This window comes from Pezoporus flaviventris, unplaced genomic scaffold (genome assembly GCF_033815535.1).
Source record: "Pezoporus flaviventris isolate CSIRO_AGI_PZ_B2104156 unplaced genomic scaffold, CSIRO_AGI_Pfla_v1 ptg000041l, whole genome shotgun sequence".
Taxonomy (NCBI): Eukaryota; Metazoa; Chordata; class Aves; order Psittaciformes; family Psittacidae; genus Pezoporus; species Pezoporus flaviventris.
The window spans coordinates 5,383,760-5,406,591 of NW_026892589.1; the positions used below are offsets into that span (position 1 = coordinate 5,383,760).

General features: G+C 39.8%; 1 protein-coding gene across 8 annotated transcripts in view; it reads right to left on the reverse strand.

Annotated features, from left to right (window-relative positions):
- Nucleotides 1–649: 649 nt before the first annotated feature.
- CABIN1 (calcineurin binding protein 1) overlaps nucleotides 650–22,832 on the reverse strand; it is a 108,869-nt gene continuing 86,686 nt past the window's right edge. For 7 of the 8 annotated variants that reach the window (XM_061465990.1, XM_061465988.1, XM_061465989.1 and 4 more), the window contains 4 exons: nucleotides 15,137–15,428; nucleotides 3,663–3,827; nucleotides 1,745–1,971; nucleotides 650–1,256 (listed from right to left, as the gene is read on the reverse strand). In XM_061465990.1, coding sequence (XP_061321974.1) covers nucleotides 1,113–1,256; nucleotides 1,745–1,971; nucleotides 3,663–3,827; nucleotides 15,137–15,428 — 828 coding nt within the window. In that variant the 3' untranslated portion in view covers nucleotides 650–1,112. Of the gene's footprint in view, nucleotides 1,257–1,744; nucleotides 1,972–3,662; nucleotides 3,828–15,136; nucleotides 15,429–18,148; nucleotides 20,197–22,832 lie in introns of those variants that run through there. The other variant, XM_061465992.1, reaches the window with a different exon arrangement.

Here is a 22,832-nt window from a genome sequence, read left to right on the forward strand (position 1 = left end):
TTTCCATATACATACATGTATGTACATACACATATATATATGTGTGTGGGCGCACACCTGTGTATATATAGTGTGTGACATTTTTTTGCATGGTTTGTGGTCATTATTTTACAAAGTTAACATTCAGTAGAAAAAACCCCCCAAGGATCTTTGTTACCATTATTTTCTCATATAAATAACTGTGAGCAGTCCCTCTGCAGATAGATAAAAAACACCTTTTCGTGTCATTCTGTAAAAAACAGACACTACTGAAATGGTATTGAAACCTTTCAAGTTTTTTCAATACCTCCATAAAAATATCATCTAGCCCCCAATTCAAAATGCTTGTCCAAGGCATCAGAAGAGAAAGGACTGTAAGACAATTCTGGAAAGATCAGTTCTTTAAGCCAACACTCAAGTACATCGGTGTGAAATGAGTACAAACAGGAGGCCAACCTCTCTGTCTGCCTGGAAAAAGATGGTTCTTTGCCTATTTGTCACAGTCAAATTCCAACAAAGCACTCAGCAGTGCCAAGGACCTGACAGACTCTCAGCTCACCTTTCTGGCCTCACAACAAAGCCACAGACTTTCTTGATACAATTAAAACATCCACCAGCTCAGGAAATTTTTCCTCCTCCATTCTCCTCCAAAGAGAGCTACACGGTTGGACTAACCATGGCATGGCTGGACAGACAACAGGTTGCTGAATTACTGGGAGAAAAACTTAACTAGTGGGCAAAATGCAATCAGACAATTAAACAGAAGAAAATGCTAAAGAAAAGAGCTACTGGAGTGACTTCCAAGGCTCTGGTTTGAAGAAGCAGGAACAGCAGAGAGATGTGAACTGCAGCACAAAACATCCTTGTGTTGCTGAAGGTAGAGGTGAGAGTGTGGTCCAAATGAATTAACTGCCTGGTAAACAATTGTTCTTTCCATCAAGCACCATGATGGGGAGAATGGCGAAGATTTTGAAGGCAATACAAGTGGTAGTGGTGATAAAAAGGTAATGAAAGTGAAGAACACAATGATGCCAATTAAATGGAGAGTAATGCCAACGAAGATGTTTCAACTGCCAGAGATGCTGACAGCAAGAATGATTATATGGTTGGTGTTGATGATGGCCAAAATTCACTCATATGTCCATGTAGTCATCATCTTCATCAGTATCACTTTCCAGTGAGGACTCCTGGCTTGAGGTCTCTAAGATTTCCAAAGCTGGCTGACAAAGGCTCTCCTTCTTTACATTCGCTGCAGACTGAGCAGACAAAATAGCAGACTGATCCCAAAAAGAGAGAGAGAGAATATATTGCTAAATAGTCAGGATAAACCCGTGATCACAGGGATAAAAGCCCACTGGTTGCTATCCCTTCACATTCAGTAGCTCTCTGACTTCTAATTAAAGATACGGCATCCTAATGTGAAACAGCATAACATTTACCAGTAGGCTTCCCCACAGTCAATATTCTGGTAGCTTCTACTAGCCTAAGAATTGCAATGGCTGCACTAGCTCACTCACCCATTTTTGTAATTCTTTCTAATTCCCTCAGAATAGGCATAAGGACTAGGACAGCTATCATTTCACCCATGGCCAATATTTCACCAGTCCTTAAAAACTGGCTCCTGCTAACAGCTAGCATCATCTTCTACTACTTATCTGTGGCTATGAACTGGGTCAGGAACTGTTGCTCCTTTCATACAAGTATTTTATTAAGGGTAGAATTAAGATAAAAACAATCTAAAAAATTACTGTTTCCCTTTTATTACCTTTAACTTTTGCTTGGTCTCTTCTGAAATGCTGCCCTTTGGAGAAAGGAGGGTGGGAGTGGGTGGAGTGACAGTGATCTCAGGTGGAAATTTGGTGACAGATGAAGGTATGAAAAGCTTTGGCATGTTGGGCAGAATGCGAGTTTTTACTCGGGTGCCATCTGTCTTGTTCTGCTGACTTCCCAAAGTCTGTGAACTGGAGCTGAGTTCAGGCTTGGAACTTGAGGCTAAACAGAAAATAGTAAGGAAAAGCATGTTAGGAAGCTATCTAGGATTTCACAAAGAAGAGGGAACAGTTCATTGCTAGACATATGGCTGGCTCAAAAGGCCTTTCTTGAAGCATTGCATTAATTAAGGCTTAGAAACAGAAGAACAAAGTGCCTCAAAATTCTATAATGACAACTGGAAACCAGACATAATTTAAAAAAAATAATCTTCATGGACAGCAGAAGCTCAATTTGAGCAAGCATGACAAGTGGCAGTGTAGCAGTGACCTAGCCACATGTAGAAGGCTACTGCAAACATCATTTTCCCACTTCTTGTTTCAGATGCAATTATCTTATCTTTGCATTCTCTAACTGCCTCTCCATTCTCTAGTGCAACAAATAAAGCTACTTAGCTTTACTTATGAGTCTTAATTTCTCCCACCATCGTGTTGCTTCTTTAATTATGGAGACAGCAACTCCACAACAATTTAATAAAAACATATGTTAACACCCATTAAAATTTCCTCATTGCTATCTTCAAATCCTGCCATAAAATCCTCCTTGAGGTGCTCATGCCACTGTCTCCCACACTAGTTAGCATCATTTCCACATACTTCTCAAGTGTCTCAGTTTGTGGTCTTTCCAATGGAAGCTTGCTCAGACAGGGCTCATCTCATGAAGTAAGGAGGGATCCAGCCCTGCTCTAGCCACTATCACATTACAAAATAATATATGCACAACAATAACCAGCTTTCACATTAAAAGTGAGAATTTGTTAAAAGAGATTTCTCAATTTCTTACTAATAATGCTACTTCATATGAAGTTATGTGAATGAAAACACCGGTCTATCTCAGACTGATAATAACAGGTATTGATAGACATTAAACACAACAAATGCCAGCTTCTTGATGCTATTCTGAAAAACCACCAGCAGTTGAATTATCTACTAAGGGATGTAAAATTGAATTGTGCATTTTCAAGTGTGCACAAGATTGTAAGAACTGCCACAGCAGATGAGGCACAGCTTTCCATCAAGGTCAGTGACCCGTCTCCATGGGCAGCCAATCATTTCAGAGCAGAGCACCAAATATGCTGCAGTAATCAGACATAGGATAAGCTCCCTTTCAACAAATAAGGAAAAATGAGATACCCCAAACATAAATATCTAGATTATGCCTGCCTGAAATACCAAGTTTTACACTTTCTCAATTAAAACACCAACTCCTATTTCTCTTGGGAAGCAGGCAGAGGAGGGGTAGAAAGCATTTACTGCAGAAATGCTGGGTTTATGTTTACTCAAACTGAGTGAACATAAGGGAGAAACAAAATCATTTCCTTCAGCTCAATATTCAAACAGTGTCATTTGAAGTGTTGTACTGCCCCACAGAAGACTCCAATTAAAAGAGGAATTCTACTTTAAAGGATGCACAAACTACAAAAGCATGATGGCCTGGTACCATGAGCTTTTTGATTTGGCTCTGATGCCATGGTATTTAACATGCAAGTCATGCACCAAAAAGAATAACCATTAAGGGACAACAAGGCACTTTCCCAGGAAGCTGGGACATTGTCAGGAATGCCTCTACATTCTGAAATACTTGACTAGAAGGCAGGCAAAGAAACTGAGGAATATGAATCACAGCTATCCAATCCCTAGATCTGCATCTAACCATGCATGTTCAGAATTCTTTGAAGCATAGAAAGCTCCTACCTTGGGTACAAACATGTCCCAAATTTGTGCTGGTCACTGATTCCACTTGCCAGCAAACAGGCTCTGGTGAGGGTGCAACAGTTGCCATTTTCATCTGCTGACAAAGCCGTGACTCCTGCTGCTGAAATCCAAGCCCCTCCAAAGGCACTTCAAGCTCTTCTTCCTCTTTAGTAATGAAATACAATTCACAGATATTAAGAGACATCCTGATCTCTCTCCCAAGCCTTAATCCTTCTGCTGTCTAACCAACTGGTAGGATTTTTTTTTAACCCTTGCTCTATTTCTGTAACATGACTGAGTGAAATTAAGTACTGGCAAGCTAAGATGACATTACCAACTTTGTCATACTTCGTGCCATCAATTCAAACTCTTAAAAAAAGTAAATGCTAGTAAATGTCATTTAAAAAGTGGAAGAAAAAAATTCCTGTGTATGACACTTTGTGAACATCTGCAACAAAACCACATGCAACTGACCATTCCCCTTTGGAGATGTGAAGGCTGAAACACCTAGCACACGTGCAGAGCAAAATCCATCACCCTTAATGATGAGCCAGCTGTGCTCAGTGGTCCCTCTGATCTGCAACCACACATACATGCTACACTGGAGTGCACCTTACTGGTAAGGAAGACTGGTCACAGGAAATACCCGGTAACAGAGCCAAATCTGGGTTTTATGAAATCAGTATCAAGTTAACACTAAATTCCGACTTCTCACTGATAAGTCCACTGTATCTCTATAAATACATTAGTCTAAAATTCCCACCGTCTGCTATTCCAGAACTTGGGAATGCTTGTAACTCAGAATCCATGTATGTGTGCGTAGAATCTCTTTATTACACACCAGCTGTATCAGCTTTTCAATTAATGCAGTGTTAAAACAGTTTTCTTACACACCGAGATGCATACTGTACAGAACAGGAGTAAATTCACTGAACTGCTGCGAGCTACTGGTGCCCTTTCTGAGAAGGGCAGACTGAATCAGCAGCAAACCACTCAAGGCTATGGGCACACAAACAAGCTCTCACTCTCTGATAAAAATGAAGATATCCTTCAAAACCAGGCTAATTTGAATCACCTTGTATTCTCACAGCCTACGGTGCACACAGGCAGCTATCATGGACCAGCAGATACAACATATATTCACAGCCTAACTTGGTCTAAAATTCTTTATATGTTCATTACATCATCGTTCGACATTAATTTAGGATTTTGACAGTGTGGGGCCTTGAAAAGGAATATCCATTTCAACTTTTCCTCACTGCTAAACTACTCCAATCCCTCAGGTGCTGAAAACGCTTCACCATCTTCACCAGTGTAGATAAGAACTTGGAATTTACCACACTAAGATGCTCCTGAACAAGAGTTTCACTTGTAGAAAATGCTTAAGACAACACTGCAGCTTAACACCTTGGTAGAAGTCAGATCAATGCAGTTTGAAAGATGCAACATTTTTAAAAGGATTAGATTTTCTAGGGTTCCTGAATAATTTGTACAAGAAAAGGCTTAACAAAGCAGGCTGTAAGTTCTTTCATCCACTAATTTTCATTGGTAAAGAAAAGAACCCATCATCTAAACTTGTAGCTGATAGCCAATATAAGCCTTAGGATAAATGAGTTTGCTTGTAGAGAATTCTCCAACAGCTCCCAGAAAGGAAAGGTCACACACTACAGCACAAATCACAGGCAGCTTCTGTTCTGTGATGTTCACTCACTATCAAGCACAAAATGGAAACATCTAATGCAGAAGAATGTAGTTCTTATTCTCAGCAATCTTTTGCACATTTCTCTGTGGATACTTCAAAATACAGCATTAGAAGTAGAAAAGTAATCGTTGCATCTATACACGCATTGTATTAATAGCCCGAATGAGCTTAAAAATAACACAGGAGGAAGTACTTAACTACAGGAATCTCAACTAGGAAAATCATAATTCACTATTTCCTTGTTTACGAAGCAGAGGAAGGCTGAAGGCTCATTTTGTGTAGCTGCCTGCCCTTTATACCAGATACACGTATGATTTAACCACATGCCGACAAAGTACAAGAGACCATACAAAGAAGGATCAGCCCTAACGTGACCCAAAGCCAATATACGCGTATCCATTACACTGCTAGCATCTGAAGATAAGCTATAGTCTAAACCCAGAAGATGCACACACTGAAATGCTAGAAGACACTTGATCGAAAGATAGGAAGAGACATTACATCAACATTTGAAGAAAAGCAAGCTAAAAATGACTTCAGAAGATCACCCTGCAAGACAGCTAAGAACTCCTTTTTAACTTGCTCCAATGCTCCTGAATCACAGTTTTAAGTATCTAGGGTAAGTACTAACAGAATCTTTCTTATCCACTTATTAATCAAGAGTACAAAACAGTAATTAATTTAGCAGATACAATACTATACAAATAATCTGCAAACCCCACAGCCTCAGCTATACTGCTGAGAACAGTTTTGTATGCACTCAACTACTGAATTACTTACTAGCTCACCATTCAGAGTAAGAGCTCTGACAATCTGTTTAATTGTAAGATACATTATTGCTTAAGGTGATTTGCTGTGCTTTAACTAAATTACGTCCCACTGACAAAAGCTGTTTTGGGCAGCCTATTTCTAGGACGATGCTACAAGACTAATACCAGTCTATGTTCTTTTAGGAGCCATCAGTACACTCATAGCGATCTTTCATCACATACTTGTTTTTATTAAGTTTTAAAGATCCAGTTTTATAGTATAGTAAAACTAGATTTAATTTGAATAAAATTATGTGTCAGTCCTTTTTCATGTAGAAGTGGCTCAAAATGAAAGAGCAGGAGTCTGGCACACCAAGTGTGTATTTCTATCACTGCACTTCTGGAAACAACACTTGTTAATATTCTATTAGGCGGTGTCTTTCAGTATATGAGAAATCAAGAATCACTGTCTGTGAATCAATCCCTTGCTCTCAGAGGTGTTAAATGCACAGTGACTGGCTTCTATTCCCTGACTGGGTCATACACTTTATTCTGTGCAATTTTTATGAGTGGCATTATTCCCAAGTTAAAGTTAATGAACAAAATACTTTTCTTTATTCTTGAAAATTACAAGAATTGGTTGCTTCTGGTGTGTATTTCATCATTTATACTAATACTTTAATACAGTGCACAGATATTTTATTGTATCTTTTTTCAGAAGGAAAGGGTCAAAGAGAGAAAGGTAATCAAGAAGAAATACATGGCAGGATCTCCCATTATTTGTCTAAAACAGATTTCTTAAGAGACTATCTTGGTATTTGTCTTGTGGAAGATGCTGTTACAGCCCTGAACATAATGTCCTAGTTTTTCTAATAAAAACTTTCCCCAGGGAGGTAAAGACTCCACTAACTCATGAGCCACAATATTCTGCACAAGTGCAAGAGCACAAGATTATAAGCACAGCACATTCTGAAGAAGTTCAGAAGCTCACATTCAGTATCGGTTAACAAATCTTGACAATACCCAGTATTTGTACTGCCCTGGCAGGTTTTCAAACGTAAGCTTTTCAAACCCAGTTTAAAATAAAATCAGTTTCTGAAGACATAATATGCAACAGTCACTTGTCTCCAGGCTGAAGATGGAACAGTTACTGTACTCTGGAGACCCATTTAGCACTTTCACCTTACAACACACCACACAGAAATCAAGCACAGAGAAAAAAAAAACAACACAGATTTGCAATGCATATTATTTCTGTTGAAAAGTCTGTCTCCAATTGAGCTGAATGACAAGTATGGGGTATTTTTAGCCTTCCCATTCCCAACAACTGTCTAAATACATATAAAATCGTACACACATAGAAAGAGGGACATCATACCTTTCAACATCTCCCTGCTTTAGTGAGGAAGAAACAAGCTGAAAACAATTCAATGCAACAACCTACTCCAGCTTTCCTCTCCAACCTCTTTCCACTTGTTGCCAGGGTAACCAGTGTTTGCAGATGCCTATAGCGGGCGCCTGGGTTCATGACTTCATCACAGTTAATATTCTCTCTCTCGGTCTCTCTTTATACAGAGAATACACTATATACATCAATCCACACATTCTGAACATACAGATTATGCAACCCCTGCAACCATTTTTATACCGAGACAATGTACATTGCTATTCTGATGCGTATAAAGTGAAAAATAACACCGTCAAAAATATTCACGTGGCAATTTGCACATGTGGAGAAAGTTTAAAAGCAGTAGTTCTGTAACCAGTAAACATTTGTTCTGCTCCCTCTGCACTGCACTGCACGCTTAAGCATTTGATTTCCTCATGTTGCCAGGTATACGAGACATTAAAATATTTTGTAATGCTGTAATGTTAGGTGGAATTTCAAAGAAATTCTTTAGTCATGCACTAAACCAATTAGATGACAACTGAAAGATAAGCCCCGAAAATGTGACTAGCACCTGGAGAAAAACGTTTTCCAGTTTCTGACAAAAGCAGTTTGAAATATTACAGCACTGATATGTTAAAGGATACAAAAAAAAAACGTACACTGCATGCACAAAACACCATTTCATTATAGGAAAAAGGAAGGAGCTGAGCTTTGAACTCCAGAACAGAATACTAACATAATTTTGAAAGCAAATGCTTGGAGAAATGAACAAGCAACAGTTTTAAGTGCTTAAATAAAGCACTTGCACCACTTGCCTTCATCCCTCTACAAAATACCTTCCCCAGCAGTTCTGCGTGTCAAGACAAAAAGCCTGAAAATACATTACTATGATTTAGCAAATCTGTACTACCTTGTTTTCCAGCAACTCCAAAAGAGTGAGGATTGAATTCTATGTGCCTACAGACATTAGGAAATACTTATTTAACTGGTCCCAGTAACAACTGGTTTATTTTGTGTTTTTATGGCCATCCAAAGCACATGTAATTGTTCACAGAACTGTTACTCATTTATGTTCAAGGTAGATCTTATTTTTTTCACAGTGATGGAAAGGGATCTGATCTTTGCTCCCTGACAGTAATCTTACCACATTTCCAAAGAACAGTGCTAATGTGAAAACAATTAATCTTCTGTACTCCATCTGCCTCACCCTCCAGAGTGCTGGGAATTAATACAGCTTTTTTCCCCACACAGCAGTTGCAAAGGCCATGGAAAGCTTGAATTTGAAGGAACTCAGAGTTTCCTCATACACTGTGCTACTATGTCAACAGAAAGACTGCACTGGAACACAGGTTGGTTCAGCTGAACACAGCTTGTTTAAGGATGCTGACCCAAGAAATAAGGGTGCATCAGCCCTCAAGCTGTATGTGCCATGAGCTACTATACCACAGCAGGCACTAAGACAGCTTAGTTCATCACACATGTGGTAGGTATAGGTGCTAACCTTTCCTTACATGTTTACTTATCTAAATTGATTCCAAATAGCCTGTCATGACTTTTTTTTTTCTCTAAAAATCCACTACCAAGTCATAGCTGTAGAAATAAGTATTTGACTTGAAATGCCAAATTCAGGAAATTACATTCAAAGCTGACACACAGAGCCATGTGTTAAAAATTAAGTGCCAAAGTAATTTTGGAGGCGAAAAGCTGCAGAACACAAGTTCTACTGCCCCTGAAATGAAAGAAATTCAAGCAGCCTGGTGAACAGAAGTTCGTACTGTAACAGCATGGCACATTGCTATATTTATCACTGGGGTCCTGAACAGAGAGCCTACTGTACAACTATGTGAGACATACCCCAAAATGCTTCCTAATGCTGAGGTCAGCTGTCACAGAACAACATGAATGTGACTAAAACAGGTGGCTGCTCTGAAAGTGTTTCCTGGAAATAGTCCCTGGCCCATACTAATTCCTAATTAGTATGGGCCACACCAGATCCCTGTAACAGCCACGCTGGGGCCAGCCTAACAGCAGAGAGTGGAGTACCTATGTCCAAAAAACACTTCCTGCACTACCAAGCTTCCTAGAGGTGCAGAAAGCAGGTGTGCCTGTTGGTAAACAAACAAAAAAGCGCTCTGAAATCAATACTTACTCTTCTTAAAACAGAACTTCCATAAAAATAAAAAGGTATGGGCCTAGGTCAGAAAGACAACAGTTTGATATTCAACTACATGAACGTTCAAATGGCACTATGAAAATACAGGTACCTGATAGCTGTGTTTTAGTATCTGACTGAGCAGGCGCACATCATTTGAAGAGCATCACCTAGTAGCACCTGTGGATAGTACCAGTCACTCATTTGCAGCCTACTATTTCTGAATGCTACGTACTCATTACCTCACGGAAGCTGTAAGACTTTTCCTTCTCTGTCAGTATGTTATCCTCTTTTGACCTGATAGCCAGCTAAGCACAATGCAATTAGCAAAAGCAGCTGTCAGAAACATCTCTTAAAAGAATACAATGACACCTCACAATTTGCTAAGAACTTTGTAAGTAACATAATACCTGTGCAGTAAGCTTACAACTACATCTCTCTTCAGTCTTCATTTGTGCAGGAATATATGTAAATTTTATGCTGCTGGCAGTGATCTAAAACTAGTGAAATTGAAACATATTGTAACAGTATAGCATCATTACCATGTTCTTTTACAAAAGGTCTCCAAAACCTGTATTCCTTTCGTATAAGATATACATAGGCCAGTGACTTTCTGAGATCTTCTGGGGGGATCCAAGGGTGCATGGGGCTAGAGAGCCTCTTGGACTTGCCCAGGCTGCACTAAACCCTTGGCTGTGTACCAACACCTCACAGGCTACAGCTGGGAAGCTGCTGCTCCTGTCCTATTTGTTCTTACTGATCTAACATGGGTACATAAATACAGTATCAGTTTTAATTTAAAAGGATCTTCTGCACAGCACTGGATTGAACAATACTTTAGGAATCTGAAAGGTAAAGCTCAGAAATGGACATTGAGTTAAAACCCTTGTTGTGACAGCAAAGCAAATGAGCATACTTCCCACAAAGGGAAGAGAAAAAGACAGGACTGACTGGTGCTGTCTGAGCACTATGCAAAAAAGAATTAAGAAGTCATTCACAAACAGGAAACCTCCGCCGACTTTCAGCAGTGAAACTGTTTTCAGAGGGTACCCATTGTGAAAAATAAAAAGCTTCATGAAAAGCAAGCATCAGACAAAGGGAAGTGAGAATACCAATGCCAAGGAGGCTGAAGCAGCATGAGATCAGAGACATAGAGACAGCAAACGCAGAGCTAGCTAAAGGCAGCCCAGTTGATTTCTATTAGTGACTCTGCAGTTACTAACAGGTGGATAGGAGCTTCTACCCTACCCAAAGGCATGGGGTTGCAAGTATTTCAGTAAGAGTTTTTAAAGCCTTGCAGGAATTCAACCTTGGGAACTGAGGAAAACAGCTGCCAAAACCCAGCATAAGACAACAGGGGAAATGAAGGGGAAAATGATAAAAGCTGCATACAAGTAACACAAGAAAAAGAGAGCAGAACATGCGCATTGAAGAGACAACTCTCCTGCCAGGTGACTGCTACATGACAAGGACTCATATGAGGCCACTGAAGCCTGGCCAGTCTAATATTTTCTGTGTTTCAGGGGGTTTTGAGTCATCAGTTGAGAACATGGCTTTGTATTCAGCAGAAAAAATATGGTAAAACAGTGATTGCAATTAAGAGGGCTGAATGTTACTACTTCCATTTTAAAAGTATCCAAAAGCTTGAACTGAAATCCAGAGTTAAAGTATTGCATTACCAACAGGGCCAAATATTTTGGATGTTTTGTGTAAGCAGGAAGTTTTCAGTCTCTCTGAATTACAGGCTTTTAAAATCCATGTTTGTCTTTAGAAATTTATGACAATCAAACACAGAAGACACTGAGATCAGTATTTGGCTAATCTCAACTAATGATGACAACCTACAATCTCCATTATTTCACTCAGAAACAGGGATTGTGGATGTCCACTCATGTCTGGATATCTAGAACTGTGAGGAATCACATTGAACCCCTGTGCCATGTACTTATAATATGAAGATAGACACTGCAAGTGCAAAATTACAGAGCTGACATTCTTTGTAGTACTTCCCCATCCCTTGTATGAATTACCTCAGTCTTTTGAGAACTCAGTATCAACTTAAGGTGATGTACCAGTTGTTAAAAGAAACTAAGCTGCAGACTTCTGTGAAAAGATGCTCTGTACACCCAAAAGTACTCTTACAACTCTGATGCCAGTTAAAAGCCTACCAGATTACAACGCTGTAACTGAATTCTTAGGACTCGCCGCTTCAAAATACTCTTTATTTTGAACATCTGCCTTTTAGGGAGTCTGCTGCTGCCTACATAAACAATTTAACTTCATTGCTCACCACAACAGTTGTACTTATTTTTCCACACAACTGTCCTCACTTGCATTCATTTATTATGCTTCTGAAAGTCTGGAAATTATACAAGTTGCAATACATTTACACCACTACTTGCCCTGTTGCACCTAGCTAACAAACATCTGAAATCAAAGCAGGGTATTCACATGACTTACTGGAGTGCAACCATCCTGCACAATACAGGAGAATTGTCTTCCTTTGCTCTGAATCTGGACAGCTATATCATGACCTTAGCTTTATATTGAAATGGTTAGCCTTAATGGACAAAAATTGAATGTAGGGGAGGGAGAAGTGTTACTTTTCACTCTGGTTTTATATTCCAATTTGGTAAATAGCTGGCTTTAATCAAAACACATAACTTTAATTCCAAGTATAAAAACTTCTCTTGATATAGAAACTCAGATGTGACTGTTTTCCTGTTCATTTCTTATAAGAACCATTATTAGAGTAATGAGAGCAAAGAATACGATGTCAAGATTTGTCAGCAATTTACAACAGTAAATGCTGGAGGAGTGTGACAGGCTGGAGAGGGTTTATCTTAATTGTCCTATTTTAGTTTCCCCAGAGAAAATTTTAGGCTGAGCCACAAAGGTAACTGTCCCATGTACATTTATACCTCAATGTAGGAAGCTCTCATGCTGAAATTACCATCATCACTTTGATGCTGGACTTCATCACGCTGTATTCTGTACCAGTTAGTCATGTACTACACAAAATATCACTAAAATATTTACATAAGAAATGAGTGGCACAGAATCAACATTGCCTGGAAAGCTATTCCTTTTTCTGGGTGAAGTCACAGAAAATGGTAACAGTTAATACTCTTTGATGTGAAATACTTGCACATGAACAAAAAGATACGGGAGGAAGTGACGAGACAAAAAAAGATGAAAACGGATTACTCTAAAAATGGGAGGAGTTTTTATAGAAACAAAGCTAATGGAAGGCAGAAGAAAAAGGGATGCAGCAGAACCAGAAGTAATTCTTTTTAGAGGAGGTAGATTCAGAGGTAGGAGAATTAAAAAGAAAAAGAAAGGACACAGCAGTAATTGGTCTCTCTCTCAGCTAGAGAAATGACCTGTCAGGTAGGTCTGAGAGCCAGAAAGCCACATCCAACACATGCGTTCAGCACTGGAATAAGAGCTCTGCAGAGAGAGCCCCTTTATCTTTAGACACAGTTTCATGGGTGTAATTCTGGCAGCTAATTCTTCCATCTCTCTCTACCAAGGCAATGTACAGCTAGCACAAAAGAACAACGAACGATATGTAACTTTACAATCCTAACAAAAACTAGGCAATCAAAAGATTAAAATAAACCTTCAATCACCACAGTGTGGGTATTTGCAGAGAGGACAGCATGGCAAAAATGCTCCTGAGTTCTGTTTGAAAAGCAAAAGAACGCGCAAGTTCGTATCTGCATTGTCATTCCTACCACTGGTCTCTTTAGTGAGCATACAGCAGCTTCACAGAGGATTCATTTCTTTTCTCCCGTTGTCTCGGCACAAACCCAAATTACTCCCTGTTGAACAAGCTTGCCAAGACATCTTATGACACTATGCAACTCCATTCTTTAGCTTCACAAGGACAATAACAAACATGGTTTACACATTGACTAAGCCATTCCTTTTCTTATCACTCCCTTTTCCTTTCTTCCTATCCCAAGACAATCTCTCCTGGATTTGTGAAAAAGAAAAATTCTATCATTATAAAGCAACCGCTAATATTGGATGTTAAATTCCAGCCTGTTCTCAGGAATTAGCAAACTGGGAAAAGTGATTTCTCCCTAATTTGCTCTTCACTGCTGACAAATTCAGCAGATGATGTGCATTCAGATGCTGAGGCTGATTTCATATGGAAAGAAATGAAATACCACAAGTAGAACAGATAAAAATTTCAAAAAGTCACAGAACATCCAGACTAGATCAGAGTCTATTCATTATTAATGAACTTCATGCACCGTTAAGTCTCACAAACCTGGGCACTATCTCCGATCTGCTACTTTTCACCATACCTGTTATATATATGGTTCATTCATAACTTTATCTGGGCTTCTATGGATTTGTCTATGACATTTTGTGAGTACTGTTAGGCCCCAAGCTTGTGAACAGATGGGAGTGAGCACAGGCAGCAGCAGACACCATTTCAGACAGTGTTTCTGCTAAGGTTGCAAGAAAGTACAAGCTATATAGCAGGTGCTCTGCCACCTTATCATGCACAGTGTCCTACAAATAAGCACAACCACCTCTTCTAGGTACCTAAGGCAAGTCTGAAATTGGGTCTAATCTTACTTCATTCCCCAAAGTGGATCAGTACTGCCCTGCACAGTGACTTTGGCTACAGCAAACAAGCCAGTCTGCCATGACAGCAGTAAAGACAGTATTCTCATTTACTTCTTTCCTAATCTACACAAACTGTATAGGACCAAGTTCACAACACAGGCCTAAACAAGCCACACAATTGTGCTACAGAACAACTAACACTTGTTCAGATTCTTCAATCCTTCTCTGTAGTCTAACCTTGCATATCACCATACAAGGGCTATAAATAATATATTCCCAACATTCCAGTCCCACCAGATGCTTCTCTTCTCAAATGTGAAAATTAACAGTGATGAAACACTAACTTTATGAACCATGTGGAATACTGGAATTTTCACAACGTTCTGTATCTCCACACACACATACAGGGCAGTGATAGCTGTGCATCTAATTATGTTAATAGGGCACTTGCAAGTCAGATGCAGGCTGTCCACCAGTTTATTTCAATTGCAATCACTTCTAATATTTTTAAAGATTTAAGGATTTTAAAGAACCAGATCCTCACCTCTGAATAAAACAGAAATGGGGTATTTTTATACTATTACAGACTAAAATCCTCTATTAAAAACATACAATTATTTTTTGGTTGCTATTCCATGATTTTGCATGCAAGTATGCAACTTCCATTACATACACAAGTATGTGACAGTGGTCACTCTTTTAATCAATCCTAGTAATCAAAATATGTATTATGTCAATGTGCCCAATTCAGGACCAAGACAAAAATCTCTATAGCCTTTTGAGTGTGGTCTAGTGATCAGAAAAAAGGACAGAATCAGAACTGAGGCACAGACGCACCATGTGGCCTTGGCAAACCCATTAGAGAGCACCAAAACATTCTGCGTCCCTGAGACTTACCATGTGCAAGATCACTTGTGCTGGGAGCAGACTCTGCATTTTGACTCCGCAGATGCTCAATGTCCCTGTGTGACTCCTGGGATGGAGGTACTGAAGATGCTGAGGAGGAGGAGGAAGAAGAGGAAGAGGTTGGTTTGGATTTGGAATGCAGATCATTCAGTCTCAGGAGATTTTCAGGAGTTGCAGTGTCTGGATTCACTGGGGTAGGATGCAGTGTGGTTGCTGTTACTGGGAAGAAGCTCTCTCTGTTCTCCTTTGTATGCTTTGGAGTCGTGGGTGCTTCTCCTGTGGCCTACACAAAACAAAAAAGGGCAGGCAGAGACAGTGAGAAAATACATGTCAGTAATTCTGCATATGCTACCTGCTTCAGTGACTGTGAGCAGTACAACTTTCTGCAGACAGAAAACACTGTCTCTAAAGGGACTATAAAATAGGTAACTATTATAAAGAAATATTTTGTCTTTATGGATTATTTTTCTGTTCTTTATGGTCTACTTAGCAAAGCAGCACTTGAATATTTGTTCATATTCATACTGACAAACTCCTGACCTGAACAAACAGATCTGCAATGCTTTAAGAGCATTTGCAAATTATTAGAAGATATAATTCTTAGTGAATGATGTCAGAAGAAATAGAGAAAGCAGAAAAATCTATTTGCTTGCAAAATAAGTGATCATCTTAACCTCAAGTCATAAATTCCCAATAACTGCAGAACTGAATAACACTGGTGTCCAACTTGGAATAATGTTCTGGAAGATCTGCTGCCTTTGCAGAAGTAACAGCGGCACCAAAAGTGACACTCTGAAGCCAGAGCTAAGAATTTAATGCAGTATCATTGATTACACAGACAGAAGGTAGAAGGGTGACATAAATTCACCAAAGAAGGGAACAAAAGTACCCATAAATCGAGTATCTTCTCTGTATTTTTTATCAGCAATCACATCTTCTTGCCTGTGAGGCCAGAGAACACATTTATTTAATGCTCTTTATGGCCTTCATTCAAAGAAGACTTACTGGACTGGAAAAGATACAGCTGAATGGAATCTTCAGCTATTTAACTCCTGTCTCATACCTCTACTGTGAAAAAAACCCTTGTTTTAAGCATGGTGCTAGAGTATGAGTGTCTGAAATAGGAAATAGAGTTCTGCTGTCAAATGTAACATTAAATTGGGCCCTAATGGCCTAGATGACCAAAGATTTTTTACAATGCCAGAGGAGTCAGCAGAATTTCACTGAGAGAACAGAGTAAATCACAGCTGGAGCAAACAAGTTTAAAATTCAAAGGTGGAAAACACGCAAGTACAGCTTTTTTTAAATAATTGGTGGAATGTATTTTTGAAGTTCCTGAACTTGATTAATCAATCTGCAAAGAGCAGTTGATTAAAACCTGCCAGATGCTATGCGCACACAAAACATAAAACATAGCAGCTATATTCACAACTATTATCACGTTAGAGCAAAAAAAAAAAGTCTATTCTGCCTCTGAAAGCAGGTTTCTGATGTTTAAACCATCAGTTCCAAAACTAAAGGTCTCAAGACTCACAAATGGGATCATACAAACTTAAGGGAAAGCACAGAAGAAAGCTTTAAGCCAGCAGTGAGATCACTAGAGGAAATGTCTTCAGCTGTGATTTAGAGGGAAAACCCTTCACACCCAAGCACTTCATTAACTTACATAATACATTATGTAGAACCTGACATTTTCGTGCTTGTATTATATCCAGGTTTGGGTTTTTTTTTCATCAGAAACACACGAAGGTACTACTAGTTAGGTACATACTTGTTAAAAATATAACTGCGTCTCAAACTGTATTTCTATAAAAATGCACAGTTATTTCCAGAGACAGAAAAAGGACTCTTGGAAAACAACTCAGCAAATACTTGAATGGTACTCAGAAGAAAAATGATTAGTGAGAGGAGGAGTACAGCAACACTCCTTCTGCTGGAAGGGACCTCTGCGTGTTTGTAGTCCAATTTCTGCTCAAAGCAGAGCAGACTTCAGTCAGATCAGCTTACTGAGGGCTTGTGTCCACCTCAGTTCCAAATGTCACCAAGGATGGTGTCCTGGGTTCAGCTGTAGCAAACCACGACAGATGGAGATTCCACAACCTCTCTGGGCCCCTGCTGTAGTGCTTTACCACCTTCACAGGGAACATTTTTTTCTTGTCATTTCATCCAAATCAATTTTGCTGCAACTTTAAATGGCACTTCTCATCTGGTTCCTTCCTCCCTGCTGAAGATGACAATTCCATACCCACACCCTCCATTAGTCTCCTGTTCTCCAGGACAAAGAAACCCACCTCTCTCTGACTTCACTGCCATAAAGGCACATTGCTGACCTGTGCTCAACTTCTTTGTCCATAGCTCCATATGTTTTTTTGGCAGAGCTGTTCCGCAGCCAGCTCTGTTGCACAGAGATCACTCTGCCCCCGGCACAGGATTTTGAATCTCTCAGTGTTGAACCTTCAGCTAGTTCTTCCAGTCTTATCCAAGTTCCAGCACACTGACCATGCCCTCCAAGCTGGTGTCATGTAAACTCACTAAGGGTTCACTCCATCCCATCATCCGAAGCATCAGGGAGAATGACGCCCCAGTATAAGTTTGAGGAATGCCACTGGGAACTGGCTGCCAGGTAGAACCCCAGTGGGTGGCCAACACGTGTTTAGCCAGGCAATGGACAAGCACTGAAATAAAGAAGGCCGTCTTGCAAGTTGCATGTGATCAAGCACATAGAGAGAAAAGGTTGAGACTAAAGTTACCCCTTACTGGTATACACAGATGAAACCAAACTTCTATTTAATGTTTCTCAAAGTGAAGGTGCTGTTCTAGGGACAAGAAAAATTAGGTTTTATTTTGAACTGGTTCCTCCAGGTGAAGCTGTGGTTTGGGCAAAATATTTTGGTTTTTTTTTTGCAGAGAACCAACCTGAAGAGAATAACATTTTGTTTGCTCAAAAGAATGAAGCTGAAACTAACATGATGGTTCTGTCTCAGTAAAATCATGACTAAAAATTCTAATGCATAGTCAAAAAGTGCAGCTTTACACCAAAGAATGGCAACCAAAGATTTCCTTATTTATGGCTTTAAAGGAAACCTTCTACCTGTGATCAGGTGAAGGGTTGTCTAAGACTTCTGTAAAGAGACAGGTTCTTTCAGCCCAATGAAACAGAGACCTTGAAAGGCGGAAAAAACCCCAACCCAAACCCCTCTCAATGACTTTTTCTTCTCAAACAAGGGGGTGGAAGAAAAAAAGAGGAGAAACACCTGTTTTTAAAATAAGAGTCCAAAGCATAAAAAAATCCCCACCCTTTGCTACTATGTATTCTGTACCTCATACAGCCATAAAAAAGGAGATTTAAACCTTCTTTGTATGTTTTACTGGCCCCAGAAACTGAAGAGCACCCAAAAGCTGTAAGGAGAAAATTAAGATGAGCACCACAGTAAGGCACATGTTGTTTTCTTTCAGAGATTTTGGTTTTAGTGTAGGGGCAAGAATTCCAGTTCAGGGCAAAGTCACTAACTACACAACTCAAGACTTACGGGGCCACATTTCATCATCCTGCCTCCAGGAAAAGACAAGGCTTTATAACACTGCATATGAGAAATAATCCCAGAAAAACTCATTACAGGAAGTCTTGGCTTTGCCAGAAGCACTTTATGTTCATCTATTTCTACTGCTGTACCAGCAGCAAGGCATAATAAAGATTATTTCCCTCAAAGATACAGTAGGGAACTGAGCAGCAGTGACAATAATCCTTTACCAGCGTTTTATGTGGTTTCTCATTAGGAGAGGGTTTTTTTTTTTAAAGTTTCTATTTTGTTGTGGTACTAAGTCAAAAGTATAGCAATTCTCCTTCCCCCTCTTTAATTCACTGCACTGTGTTAAGTGTCTGTTACCACCACTATGTTTAAAAGATGGTGGCTTTATTACAAAGTGGCTTTAGTCACTAAAAGGAAAGGAATCTTTTCTTACACTGATGAGGATGCTACTTAGAGAACAAGTGCATATAACTGAAATAAGATGAAAACTCTTATTTGCCTTATCTTTCATTGTGATTACAGGTTCATCTAGTCAGGATTGGACTTCCTTCTGCATGCTTTACGAGTTACTGAAGATGATGCAGTGCTACATCTCTCTTGACTACCATACTACCAAAGTGGATGGAACTAACATACAAGGCTTATTCATAACCAAATGACATGTCACAGAAGATGACTAGAACAGTCCATTAGTTCCATAAATACCTGCTAACCTATTTGCTCTTCTTTAAAAAACTTAGCAAAAATGTTCTTCATTATGAAGTCTGTATAAAGCTAAAATTTAAATAACTTGCATGCATGTTTGAATTGTGACTATATCTGACTTACGCAGGTGACAAGATCAGACTCCTTATTTGTTAAAACATTGACTATTTCTGTATACTCCTCCAAGAGTTCATTCAGCTTCTCGGAGGCTATGGACAAACCCTTCCAATGGAAGCTGGGGGATGAAGCAGTAAGGAGGGGGGGACATTGGGTGTGATGCCATTCTTCTTTCGAAGTCACTGTTACACGTGACAGAGCCCTGCTTTCCTGGAGATGTCTGAACACCTGCCTGTCCATGGGAAGTGGTGAACCAATTCCTTGGTTTGCTTTGCTCGCACACGCGGCTTTCGCTTTACCTATTAAACTGTCTTTATCTCAACCCACGAATTTTCTCACTTTTAGCTTTCTGATTCTCTCCCCCATCCCACCAGGGGAAGTGAGTGAGCGGCTGTGTGGGGCTTAGCTGCTGGCTGAGGTTAAACCATGACATTACCATACTTATTGTTGCTTTCAAAACACAACAAACAAATCCTACAGGGACCTTCTGATACCGCTCCTAGAACAGCCCACTGCTCTGGGGGTGTGGGAAAAAGTAACAATCAGGTGTTCCACAGAAAGTGATAGTGATGGTCTTCCCAACACAAGTTTCCTGCTGAAAGATGCTAGCAGTGCACCTGTTACGTAACTTATTCTTGGGTTTTTAATTTATTCCTGTGCCTCAGTGTGGCATTCTGTGGGACTGAAGTCAGAATCCACCTAACAAAAAGATGTGCCTTTTAAAAGAATACCAGTGCATCACCACAAACCCTTGAAGCTGTCACACAACGTGGCTGAACAACACACTGGCCACTTGCCACCATACTGGCCCCTCAACTTCTGTTCAATATAGTGTTTCAATTAAACTATGCCTATTCTTATTTTTTCCCCCCCAATCTCTCTGCAGCGATATTTAAAAGGAATCTCATTTGGAAGTTTTCTTCAAGGTACATTAGAACTAGCAGCAATATCCATGATCCCGATTCTAAAAAACCTTGTATTTACCAAGGTTCCAATTTTATTTCCTAAGATTACAGTTTTATATATAGAAAATAATTAAGGTTTAGATACATCTGATTGAACTGCACTTTAACCTAACAAAATCCTCCATTTACACAAATGCATGCAGGGGCGTAACGTTCTGCTCTACGCAAGCAGCTGTGTTCCAGCAATGCTCCATACATAAAAACATCATTATTGGACCAAAAGAGATAAGGCAGCAGGATGAAAACCACTGTCAGACAAAGTAAAAGATAAAAAGTGACTTTTCTTCCCTTCATGTTCACTTAATGATTGCTTTCTGCAGGAGACAGAAGGAGGAGAGCTGTTAATTATATCAAGAATACACCTCCAGGATAGAGTGAGAGGGGGATGCCATGGCAACTGGCAAATGCAACAGTGAACAAAATGGTCACCCTATGATAGGAGACCATGAAAGAGCTCATCCTTTTGTGTGTGTCCCCCCCCCCTACCCCCACCTCCTCCTTCCCCTCCTTTCTTGTCATGTTTGCTGCATTAATAAAGCATACAGACAACTCAGGAAAAACAACTTTTTCTGTAAGCAGCCTCTGACGTCTTGATGTGCAGGAAGAAAAGACAAAAATTAGCAGCATGTGGGTGGAACAAAAAGGAGGGGAAAAAACACATGAGGTAGAAATAGAGCTGATTATTTTCTAATAATTTAATATTTTACTTAACTCCTCCCATCCCCAGGAAAGTGCCTTTGCAAAAAGGCTTTTAGCAGTTTCTTGAAGAGAACAGCTTGGTGGTTTGTTTTTGTGTGGTTTGGTTGGTTTATTTAAGTGGGATTAGAGACAAAACTGCTCTAGACATTCAAGGCAGTTCAAACAAGTCACTCAAGTTTTCTACTTGAAGAACAAGTCACTGCAGTGCTGACTGCATTCCACAGCAGAAGGGGAAACACTCACTGAAGTGCCCTTTAGCTTCACTCACAGAGACAATTTTTCCTGTTCCAAATAAAATGTCACAATCACTGTAAGGTCCAACACAGATATTGTAACATCACTAGACTGATGCTCCAGAATCAATCTGAGCACTTTTGAGGTTGTGTGTAGTTCCAGCTGCAGACCCCATACAGCAAACCCATCATCTATGGCATCATTCCTGAAATTTCTTCAGTATGAGGCTGTGGTTTAAGGCTTCAGGACATTTTGGACTTTAAGACATCACCAATGCTGGGAACAATTAAACACCAATGGAAGGAGAACCAAGACCTCAGTTACCTGTTTTGAAACTAGAGAAGGGCAAGAAAACAGCAGCACTAAAGCACTGCCTTTCCTCAACAAATACAGCTTTTAAATTACAGAAGTAGCAAGCTTCATAAACTCAAGGATCCTGCCAGGAGCCTAAAAGGCACAGCTGATCTGCATAGCCTAGTTGTGCCTTTGTGTTTATAATAAATGTACTCGTGTTGATTCCAGCAGCAGCTTCTTCATGAAACATCATATTTAGTTAGATCCAGCACTGAAAGCTGCTGAAGAGTTTTGACCACAGATTTAGAAAGGGAAATGAGGAGAGCACTCGGAATTTGGCACCAGCCAGTGGGAGAAGGTGATCAAGGAGGTGATACTTTGGATGAGGCGAGTTCAAGCCAAGGGTGAAAGCGAGGATATGATCAGTCCGAATGGTGCAGGGAGAGCTTGAGGTCTGGCAGCTGGATCAGGAAACAGTGGTTGAAAATTTCTCTCTCACTCTTCAGGGATGGAAGTGGTCCCAGAGCAAGGGTTTTTTTGGCTAAGGCAGCAGTGAGTCTTAAATAACTCGGCAATGTTGAAATAGCCCCTTCTCATGACATTTAGATGATATACTATACTGTGAAGAGCCAATAGGAATTTCAGCTGCTACAATACTACCCATTATGAGGACTTTCTACATACAGTCCCATATTCTCAAGGGTCAACACACAGGACTAGAGACTTAATGGCATTCTGGAACTTTGCCCTTGAACACTCTTGTATTTTTAGAGATGTTAAGTCCAGCCCTGTGTACAATGTTGATGCCTGCAATGTTTTAAGCTATTTGTTCTATTCAGTTCTCAGGATTGGCAATCCACAATATATCCTAACACAACCACAAAGTTTTACCTGTCCTCGTAAAGCTACTTGTCATGACAGTTTCAATACTGGTGAAAGCTGTAATTTTAGTATTAATGCACACAAAACTAAGTCCTCAGTAATAAAAATACCTTTTTGAATTGCAAGTCAAGAAAAGAAAGATGCGTTTCAGACTGAAGTATCTCCACATGCATTAATAGAATGTTCTGTGCACTACGAAGCTTCATCCTAGATTGTGCTGCAGTAACTTTCTCAGGGTGACATGTCCTTAACAGTATCACA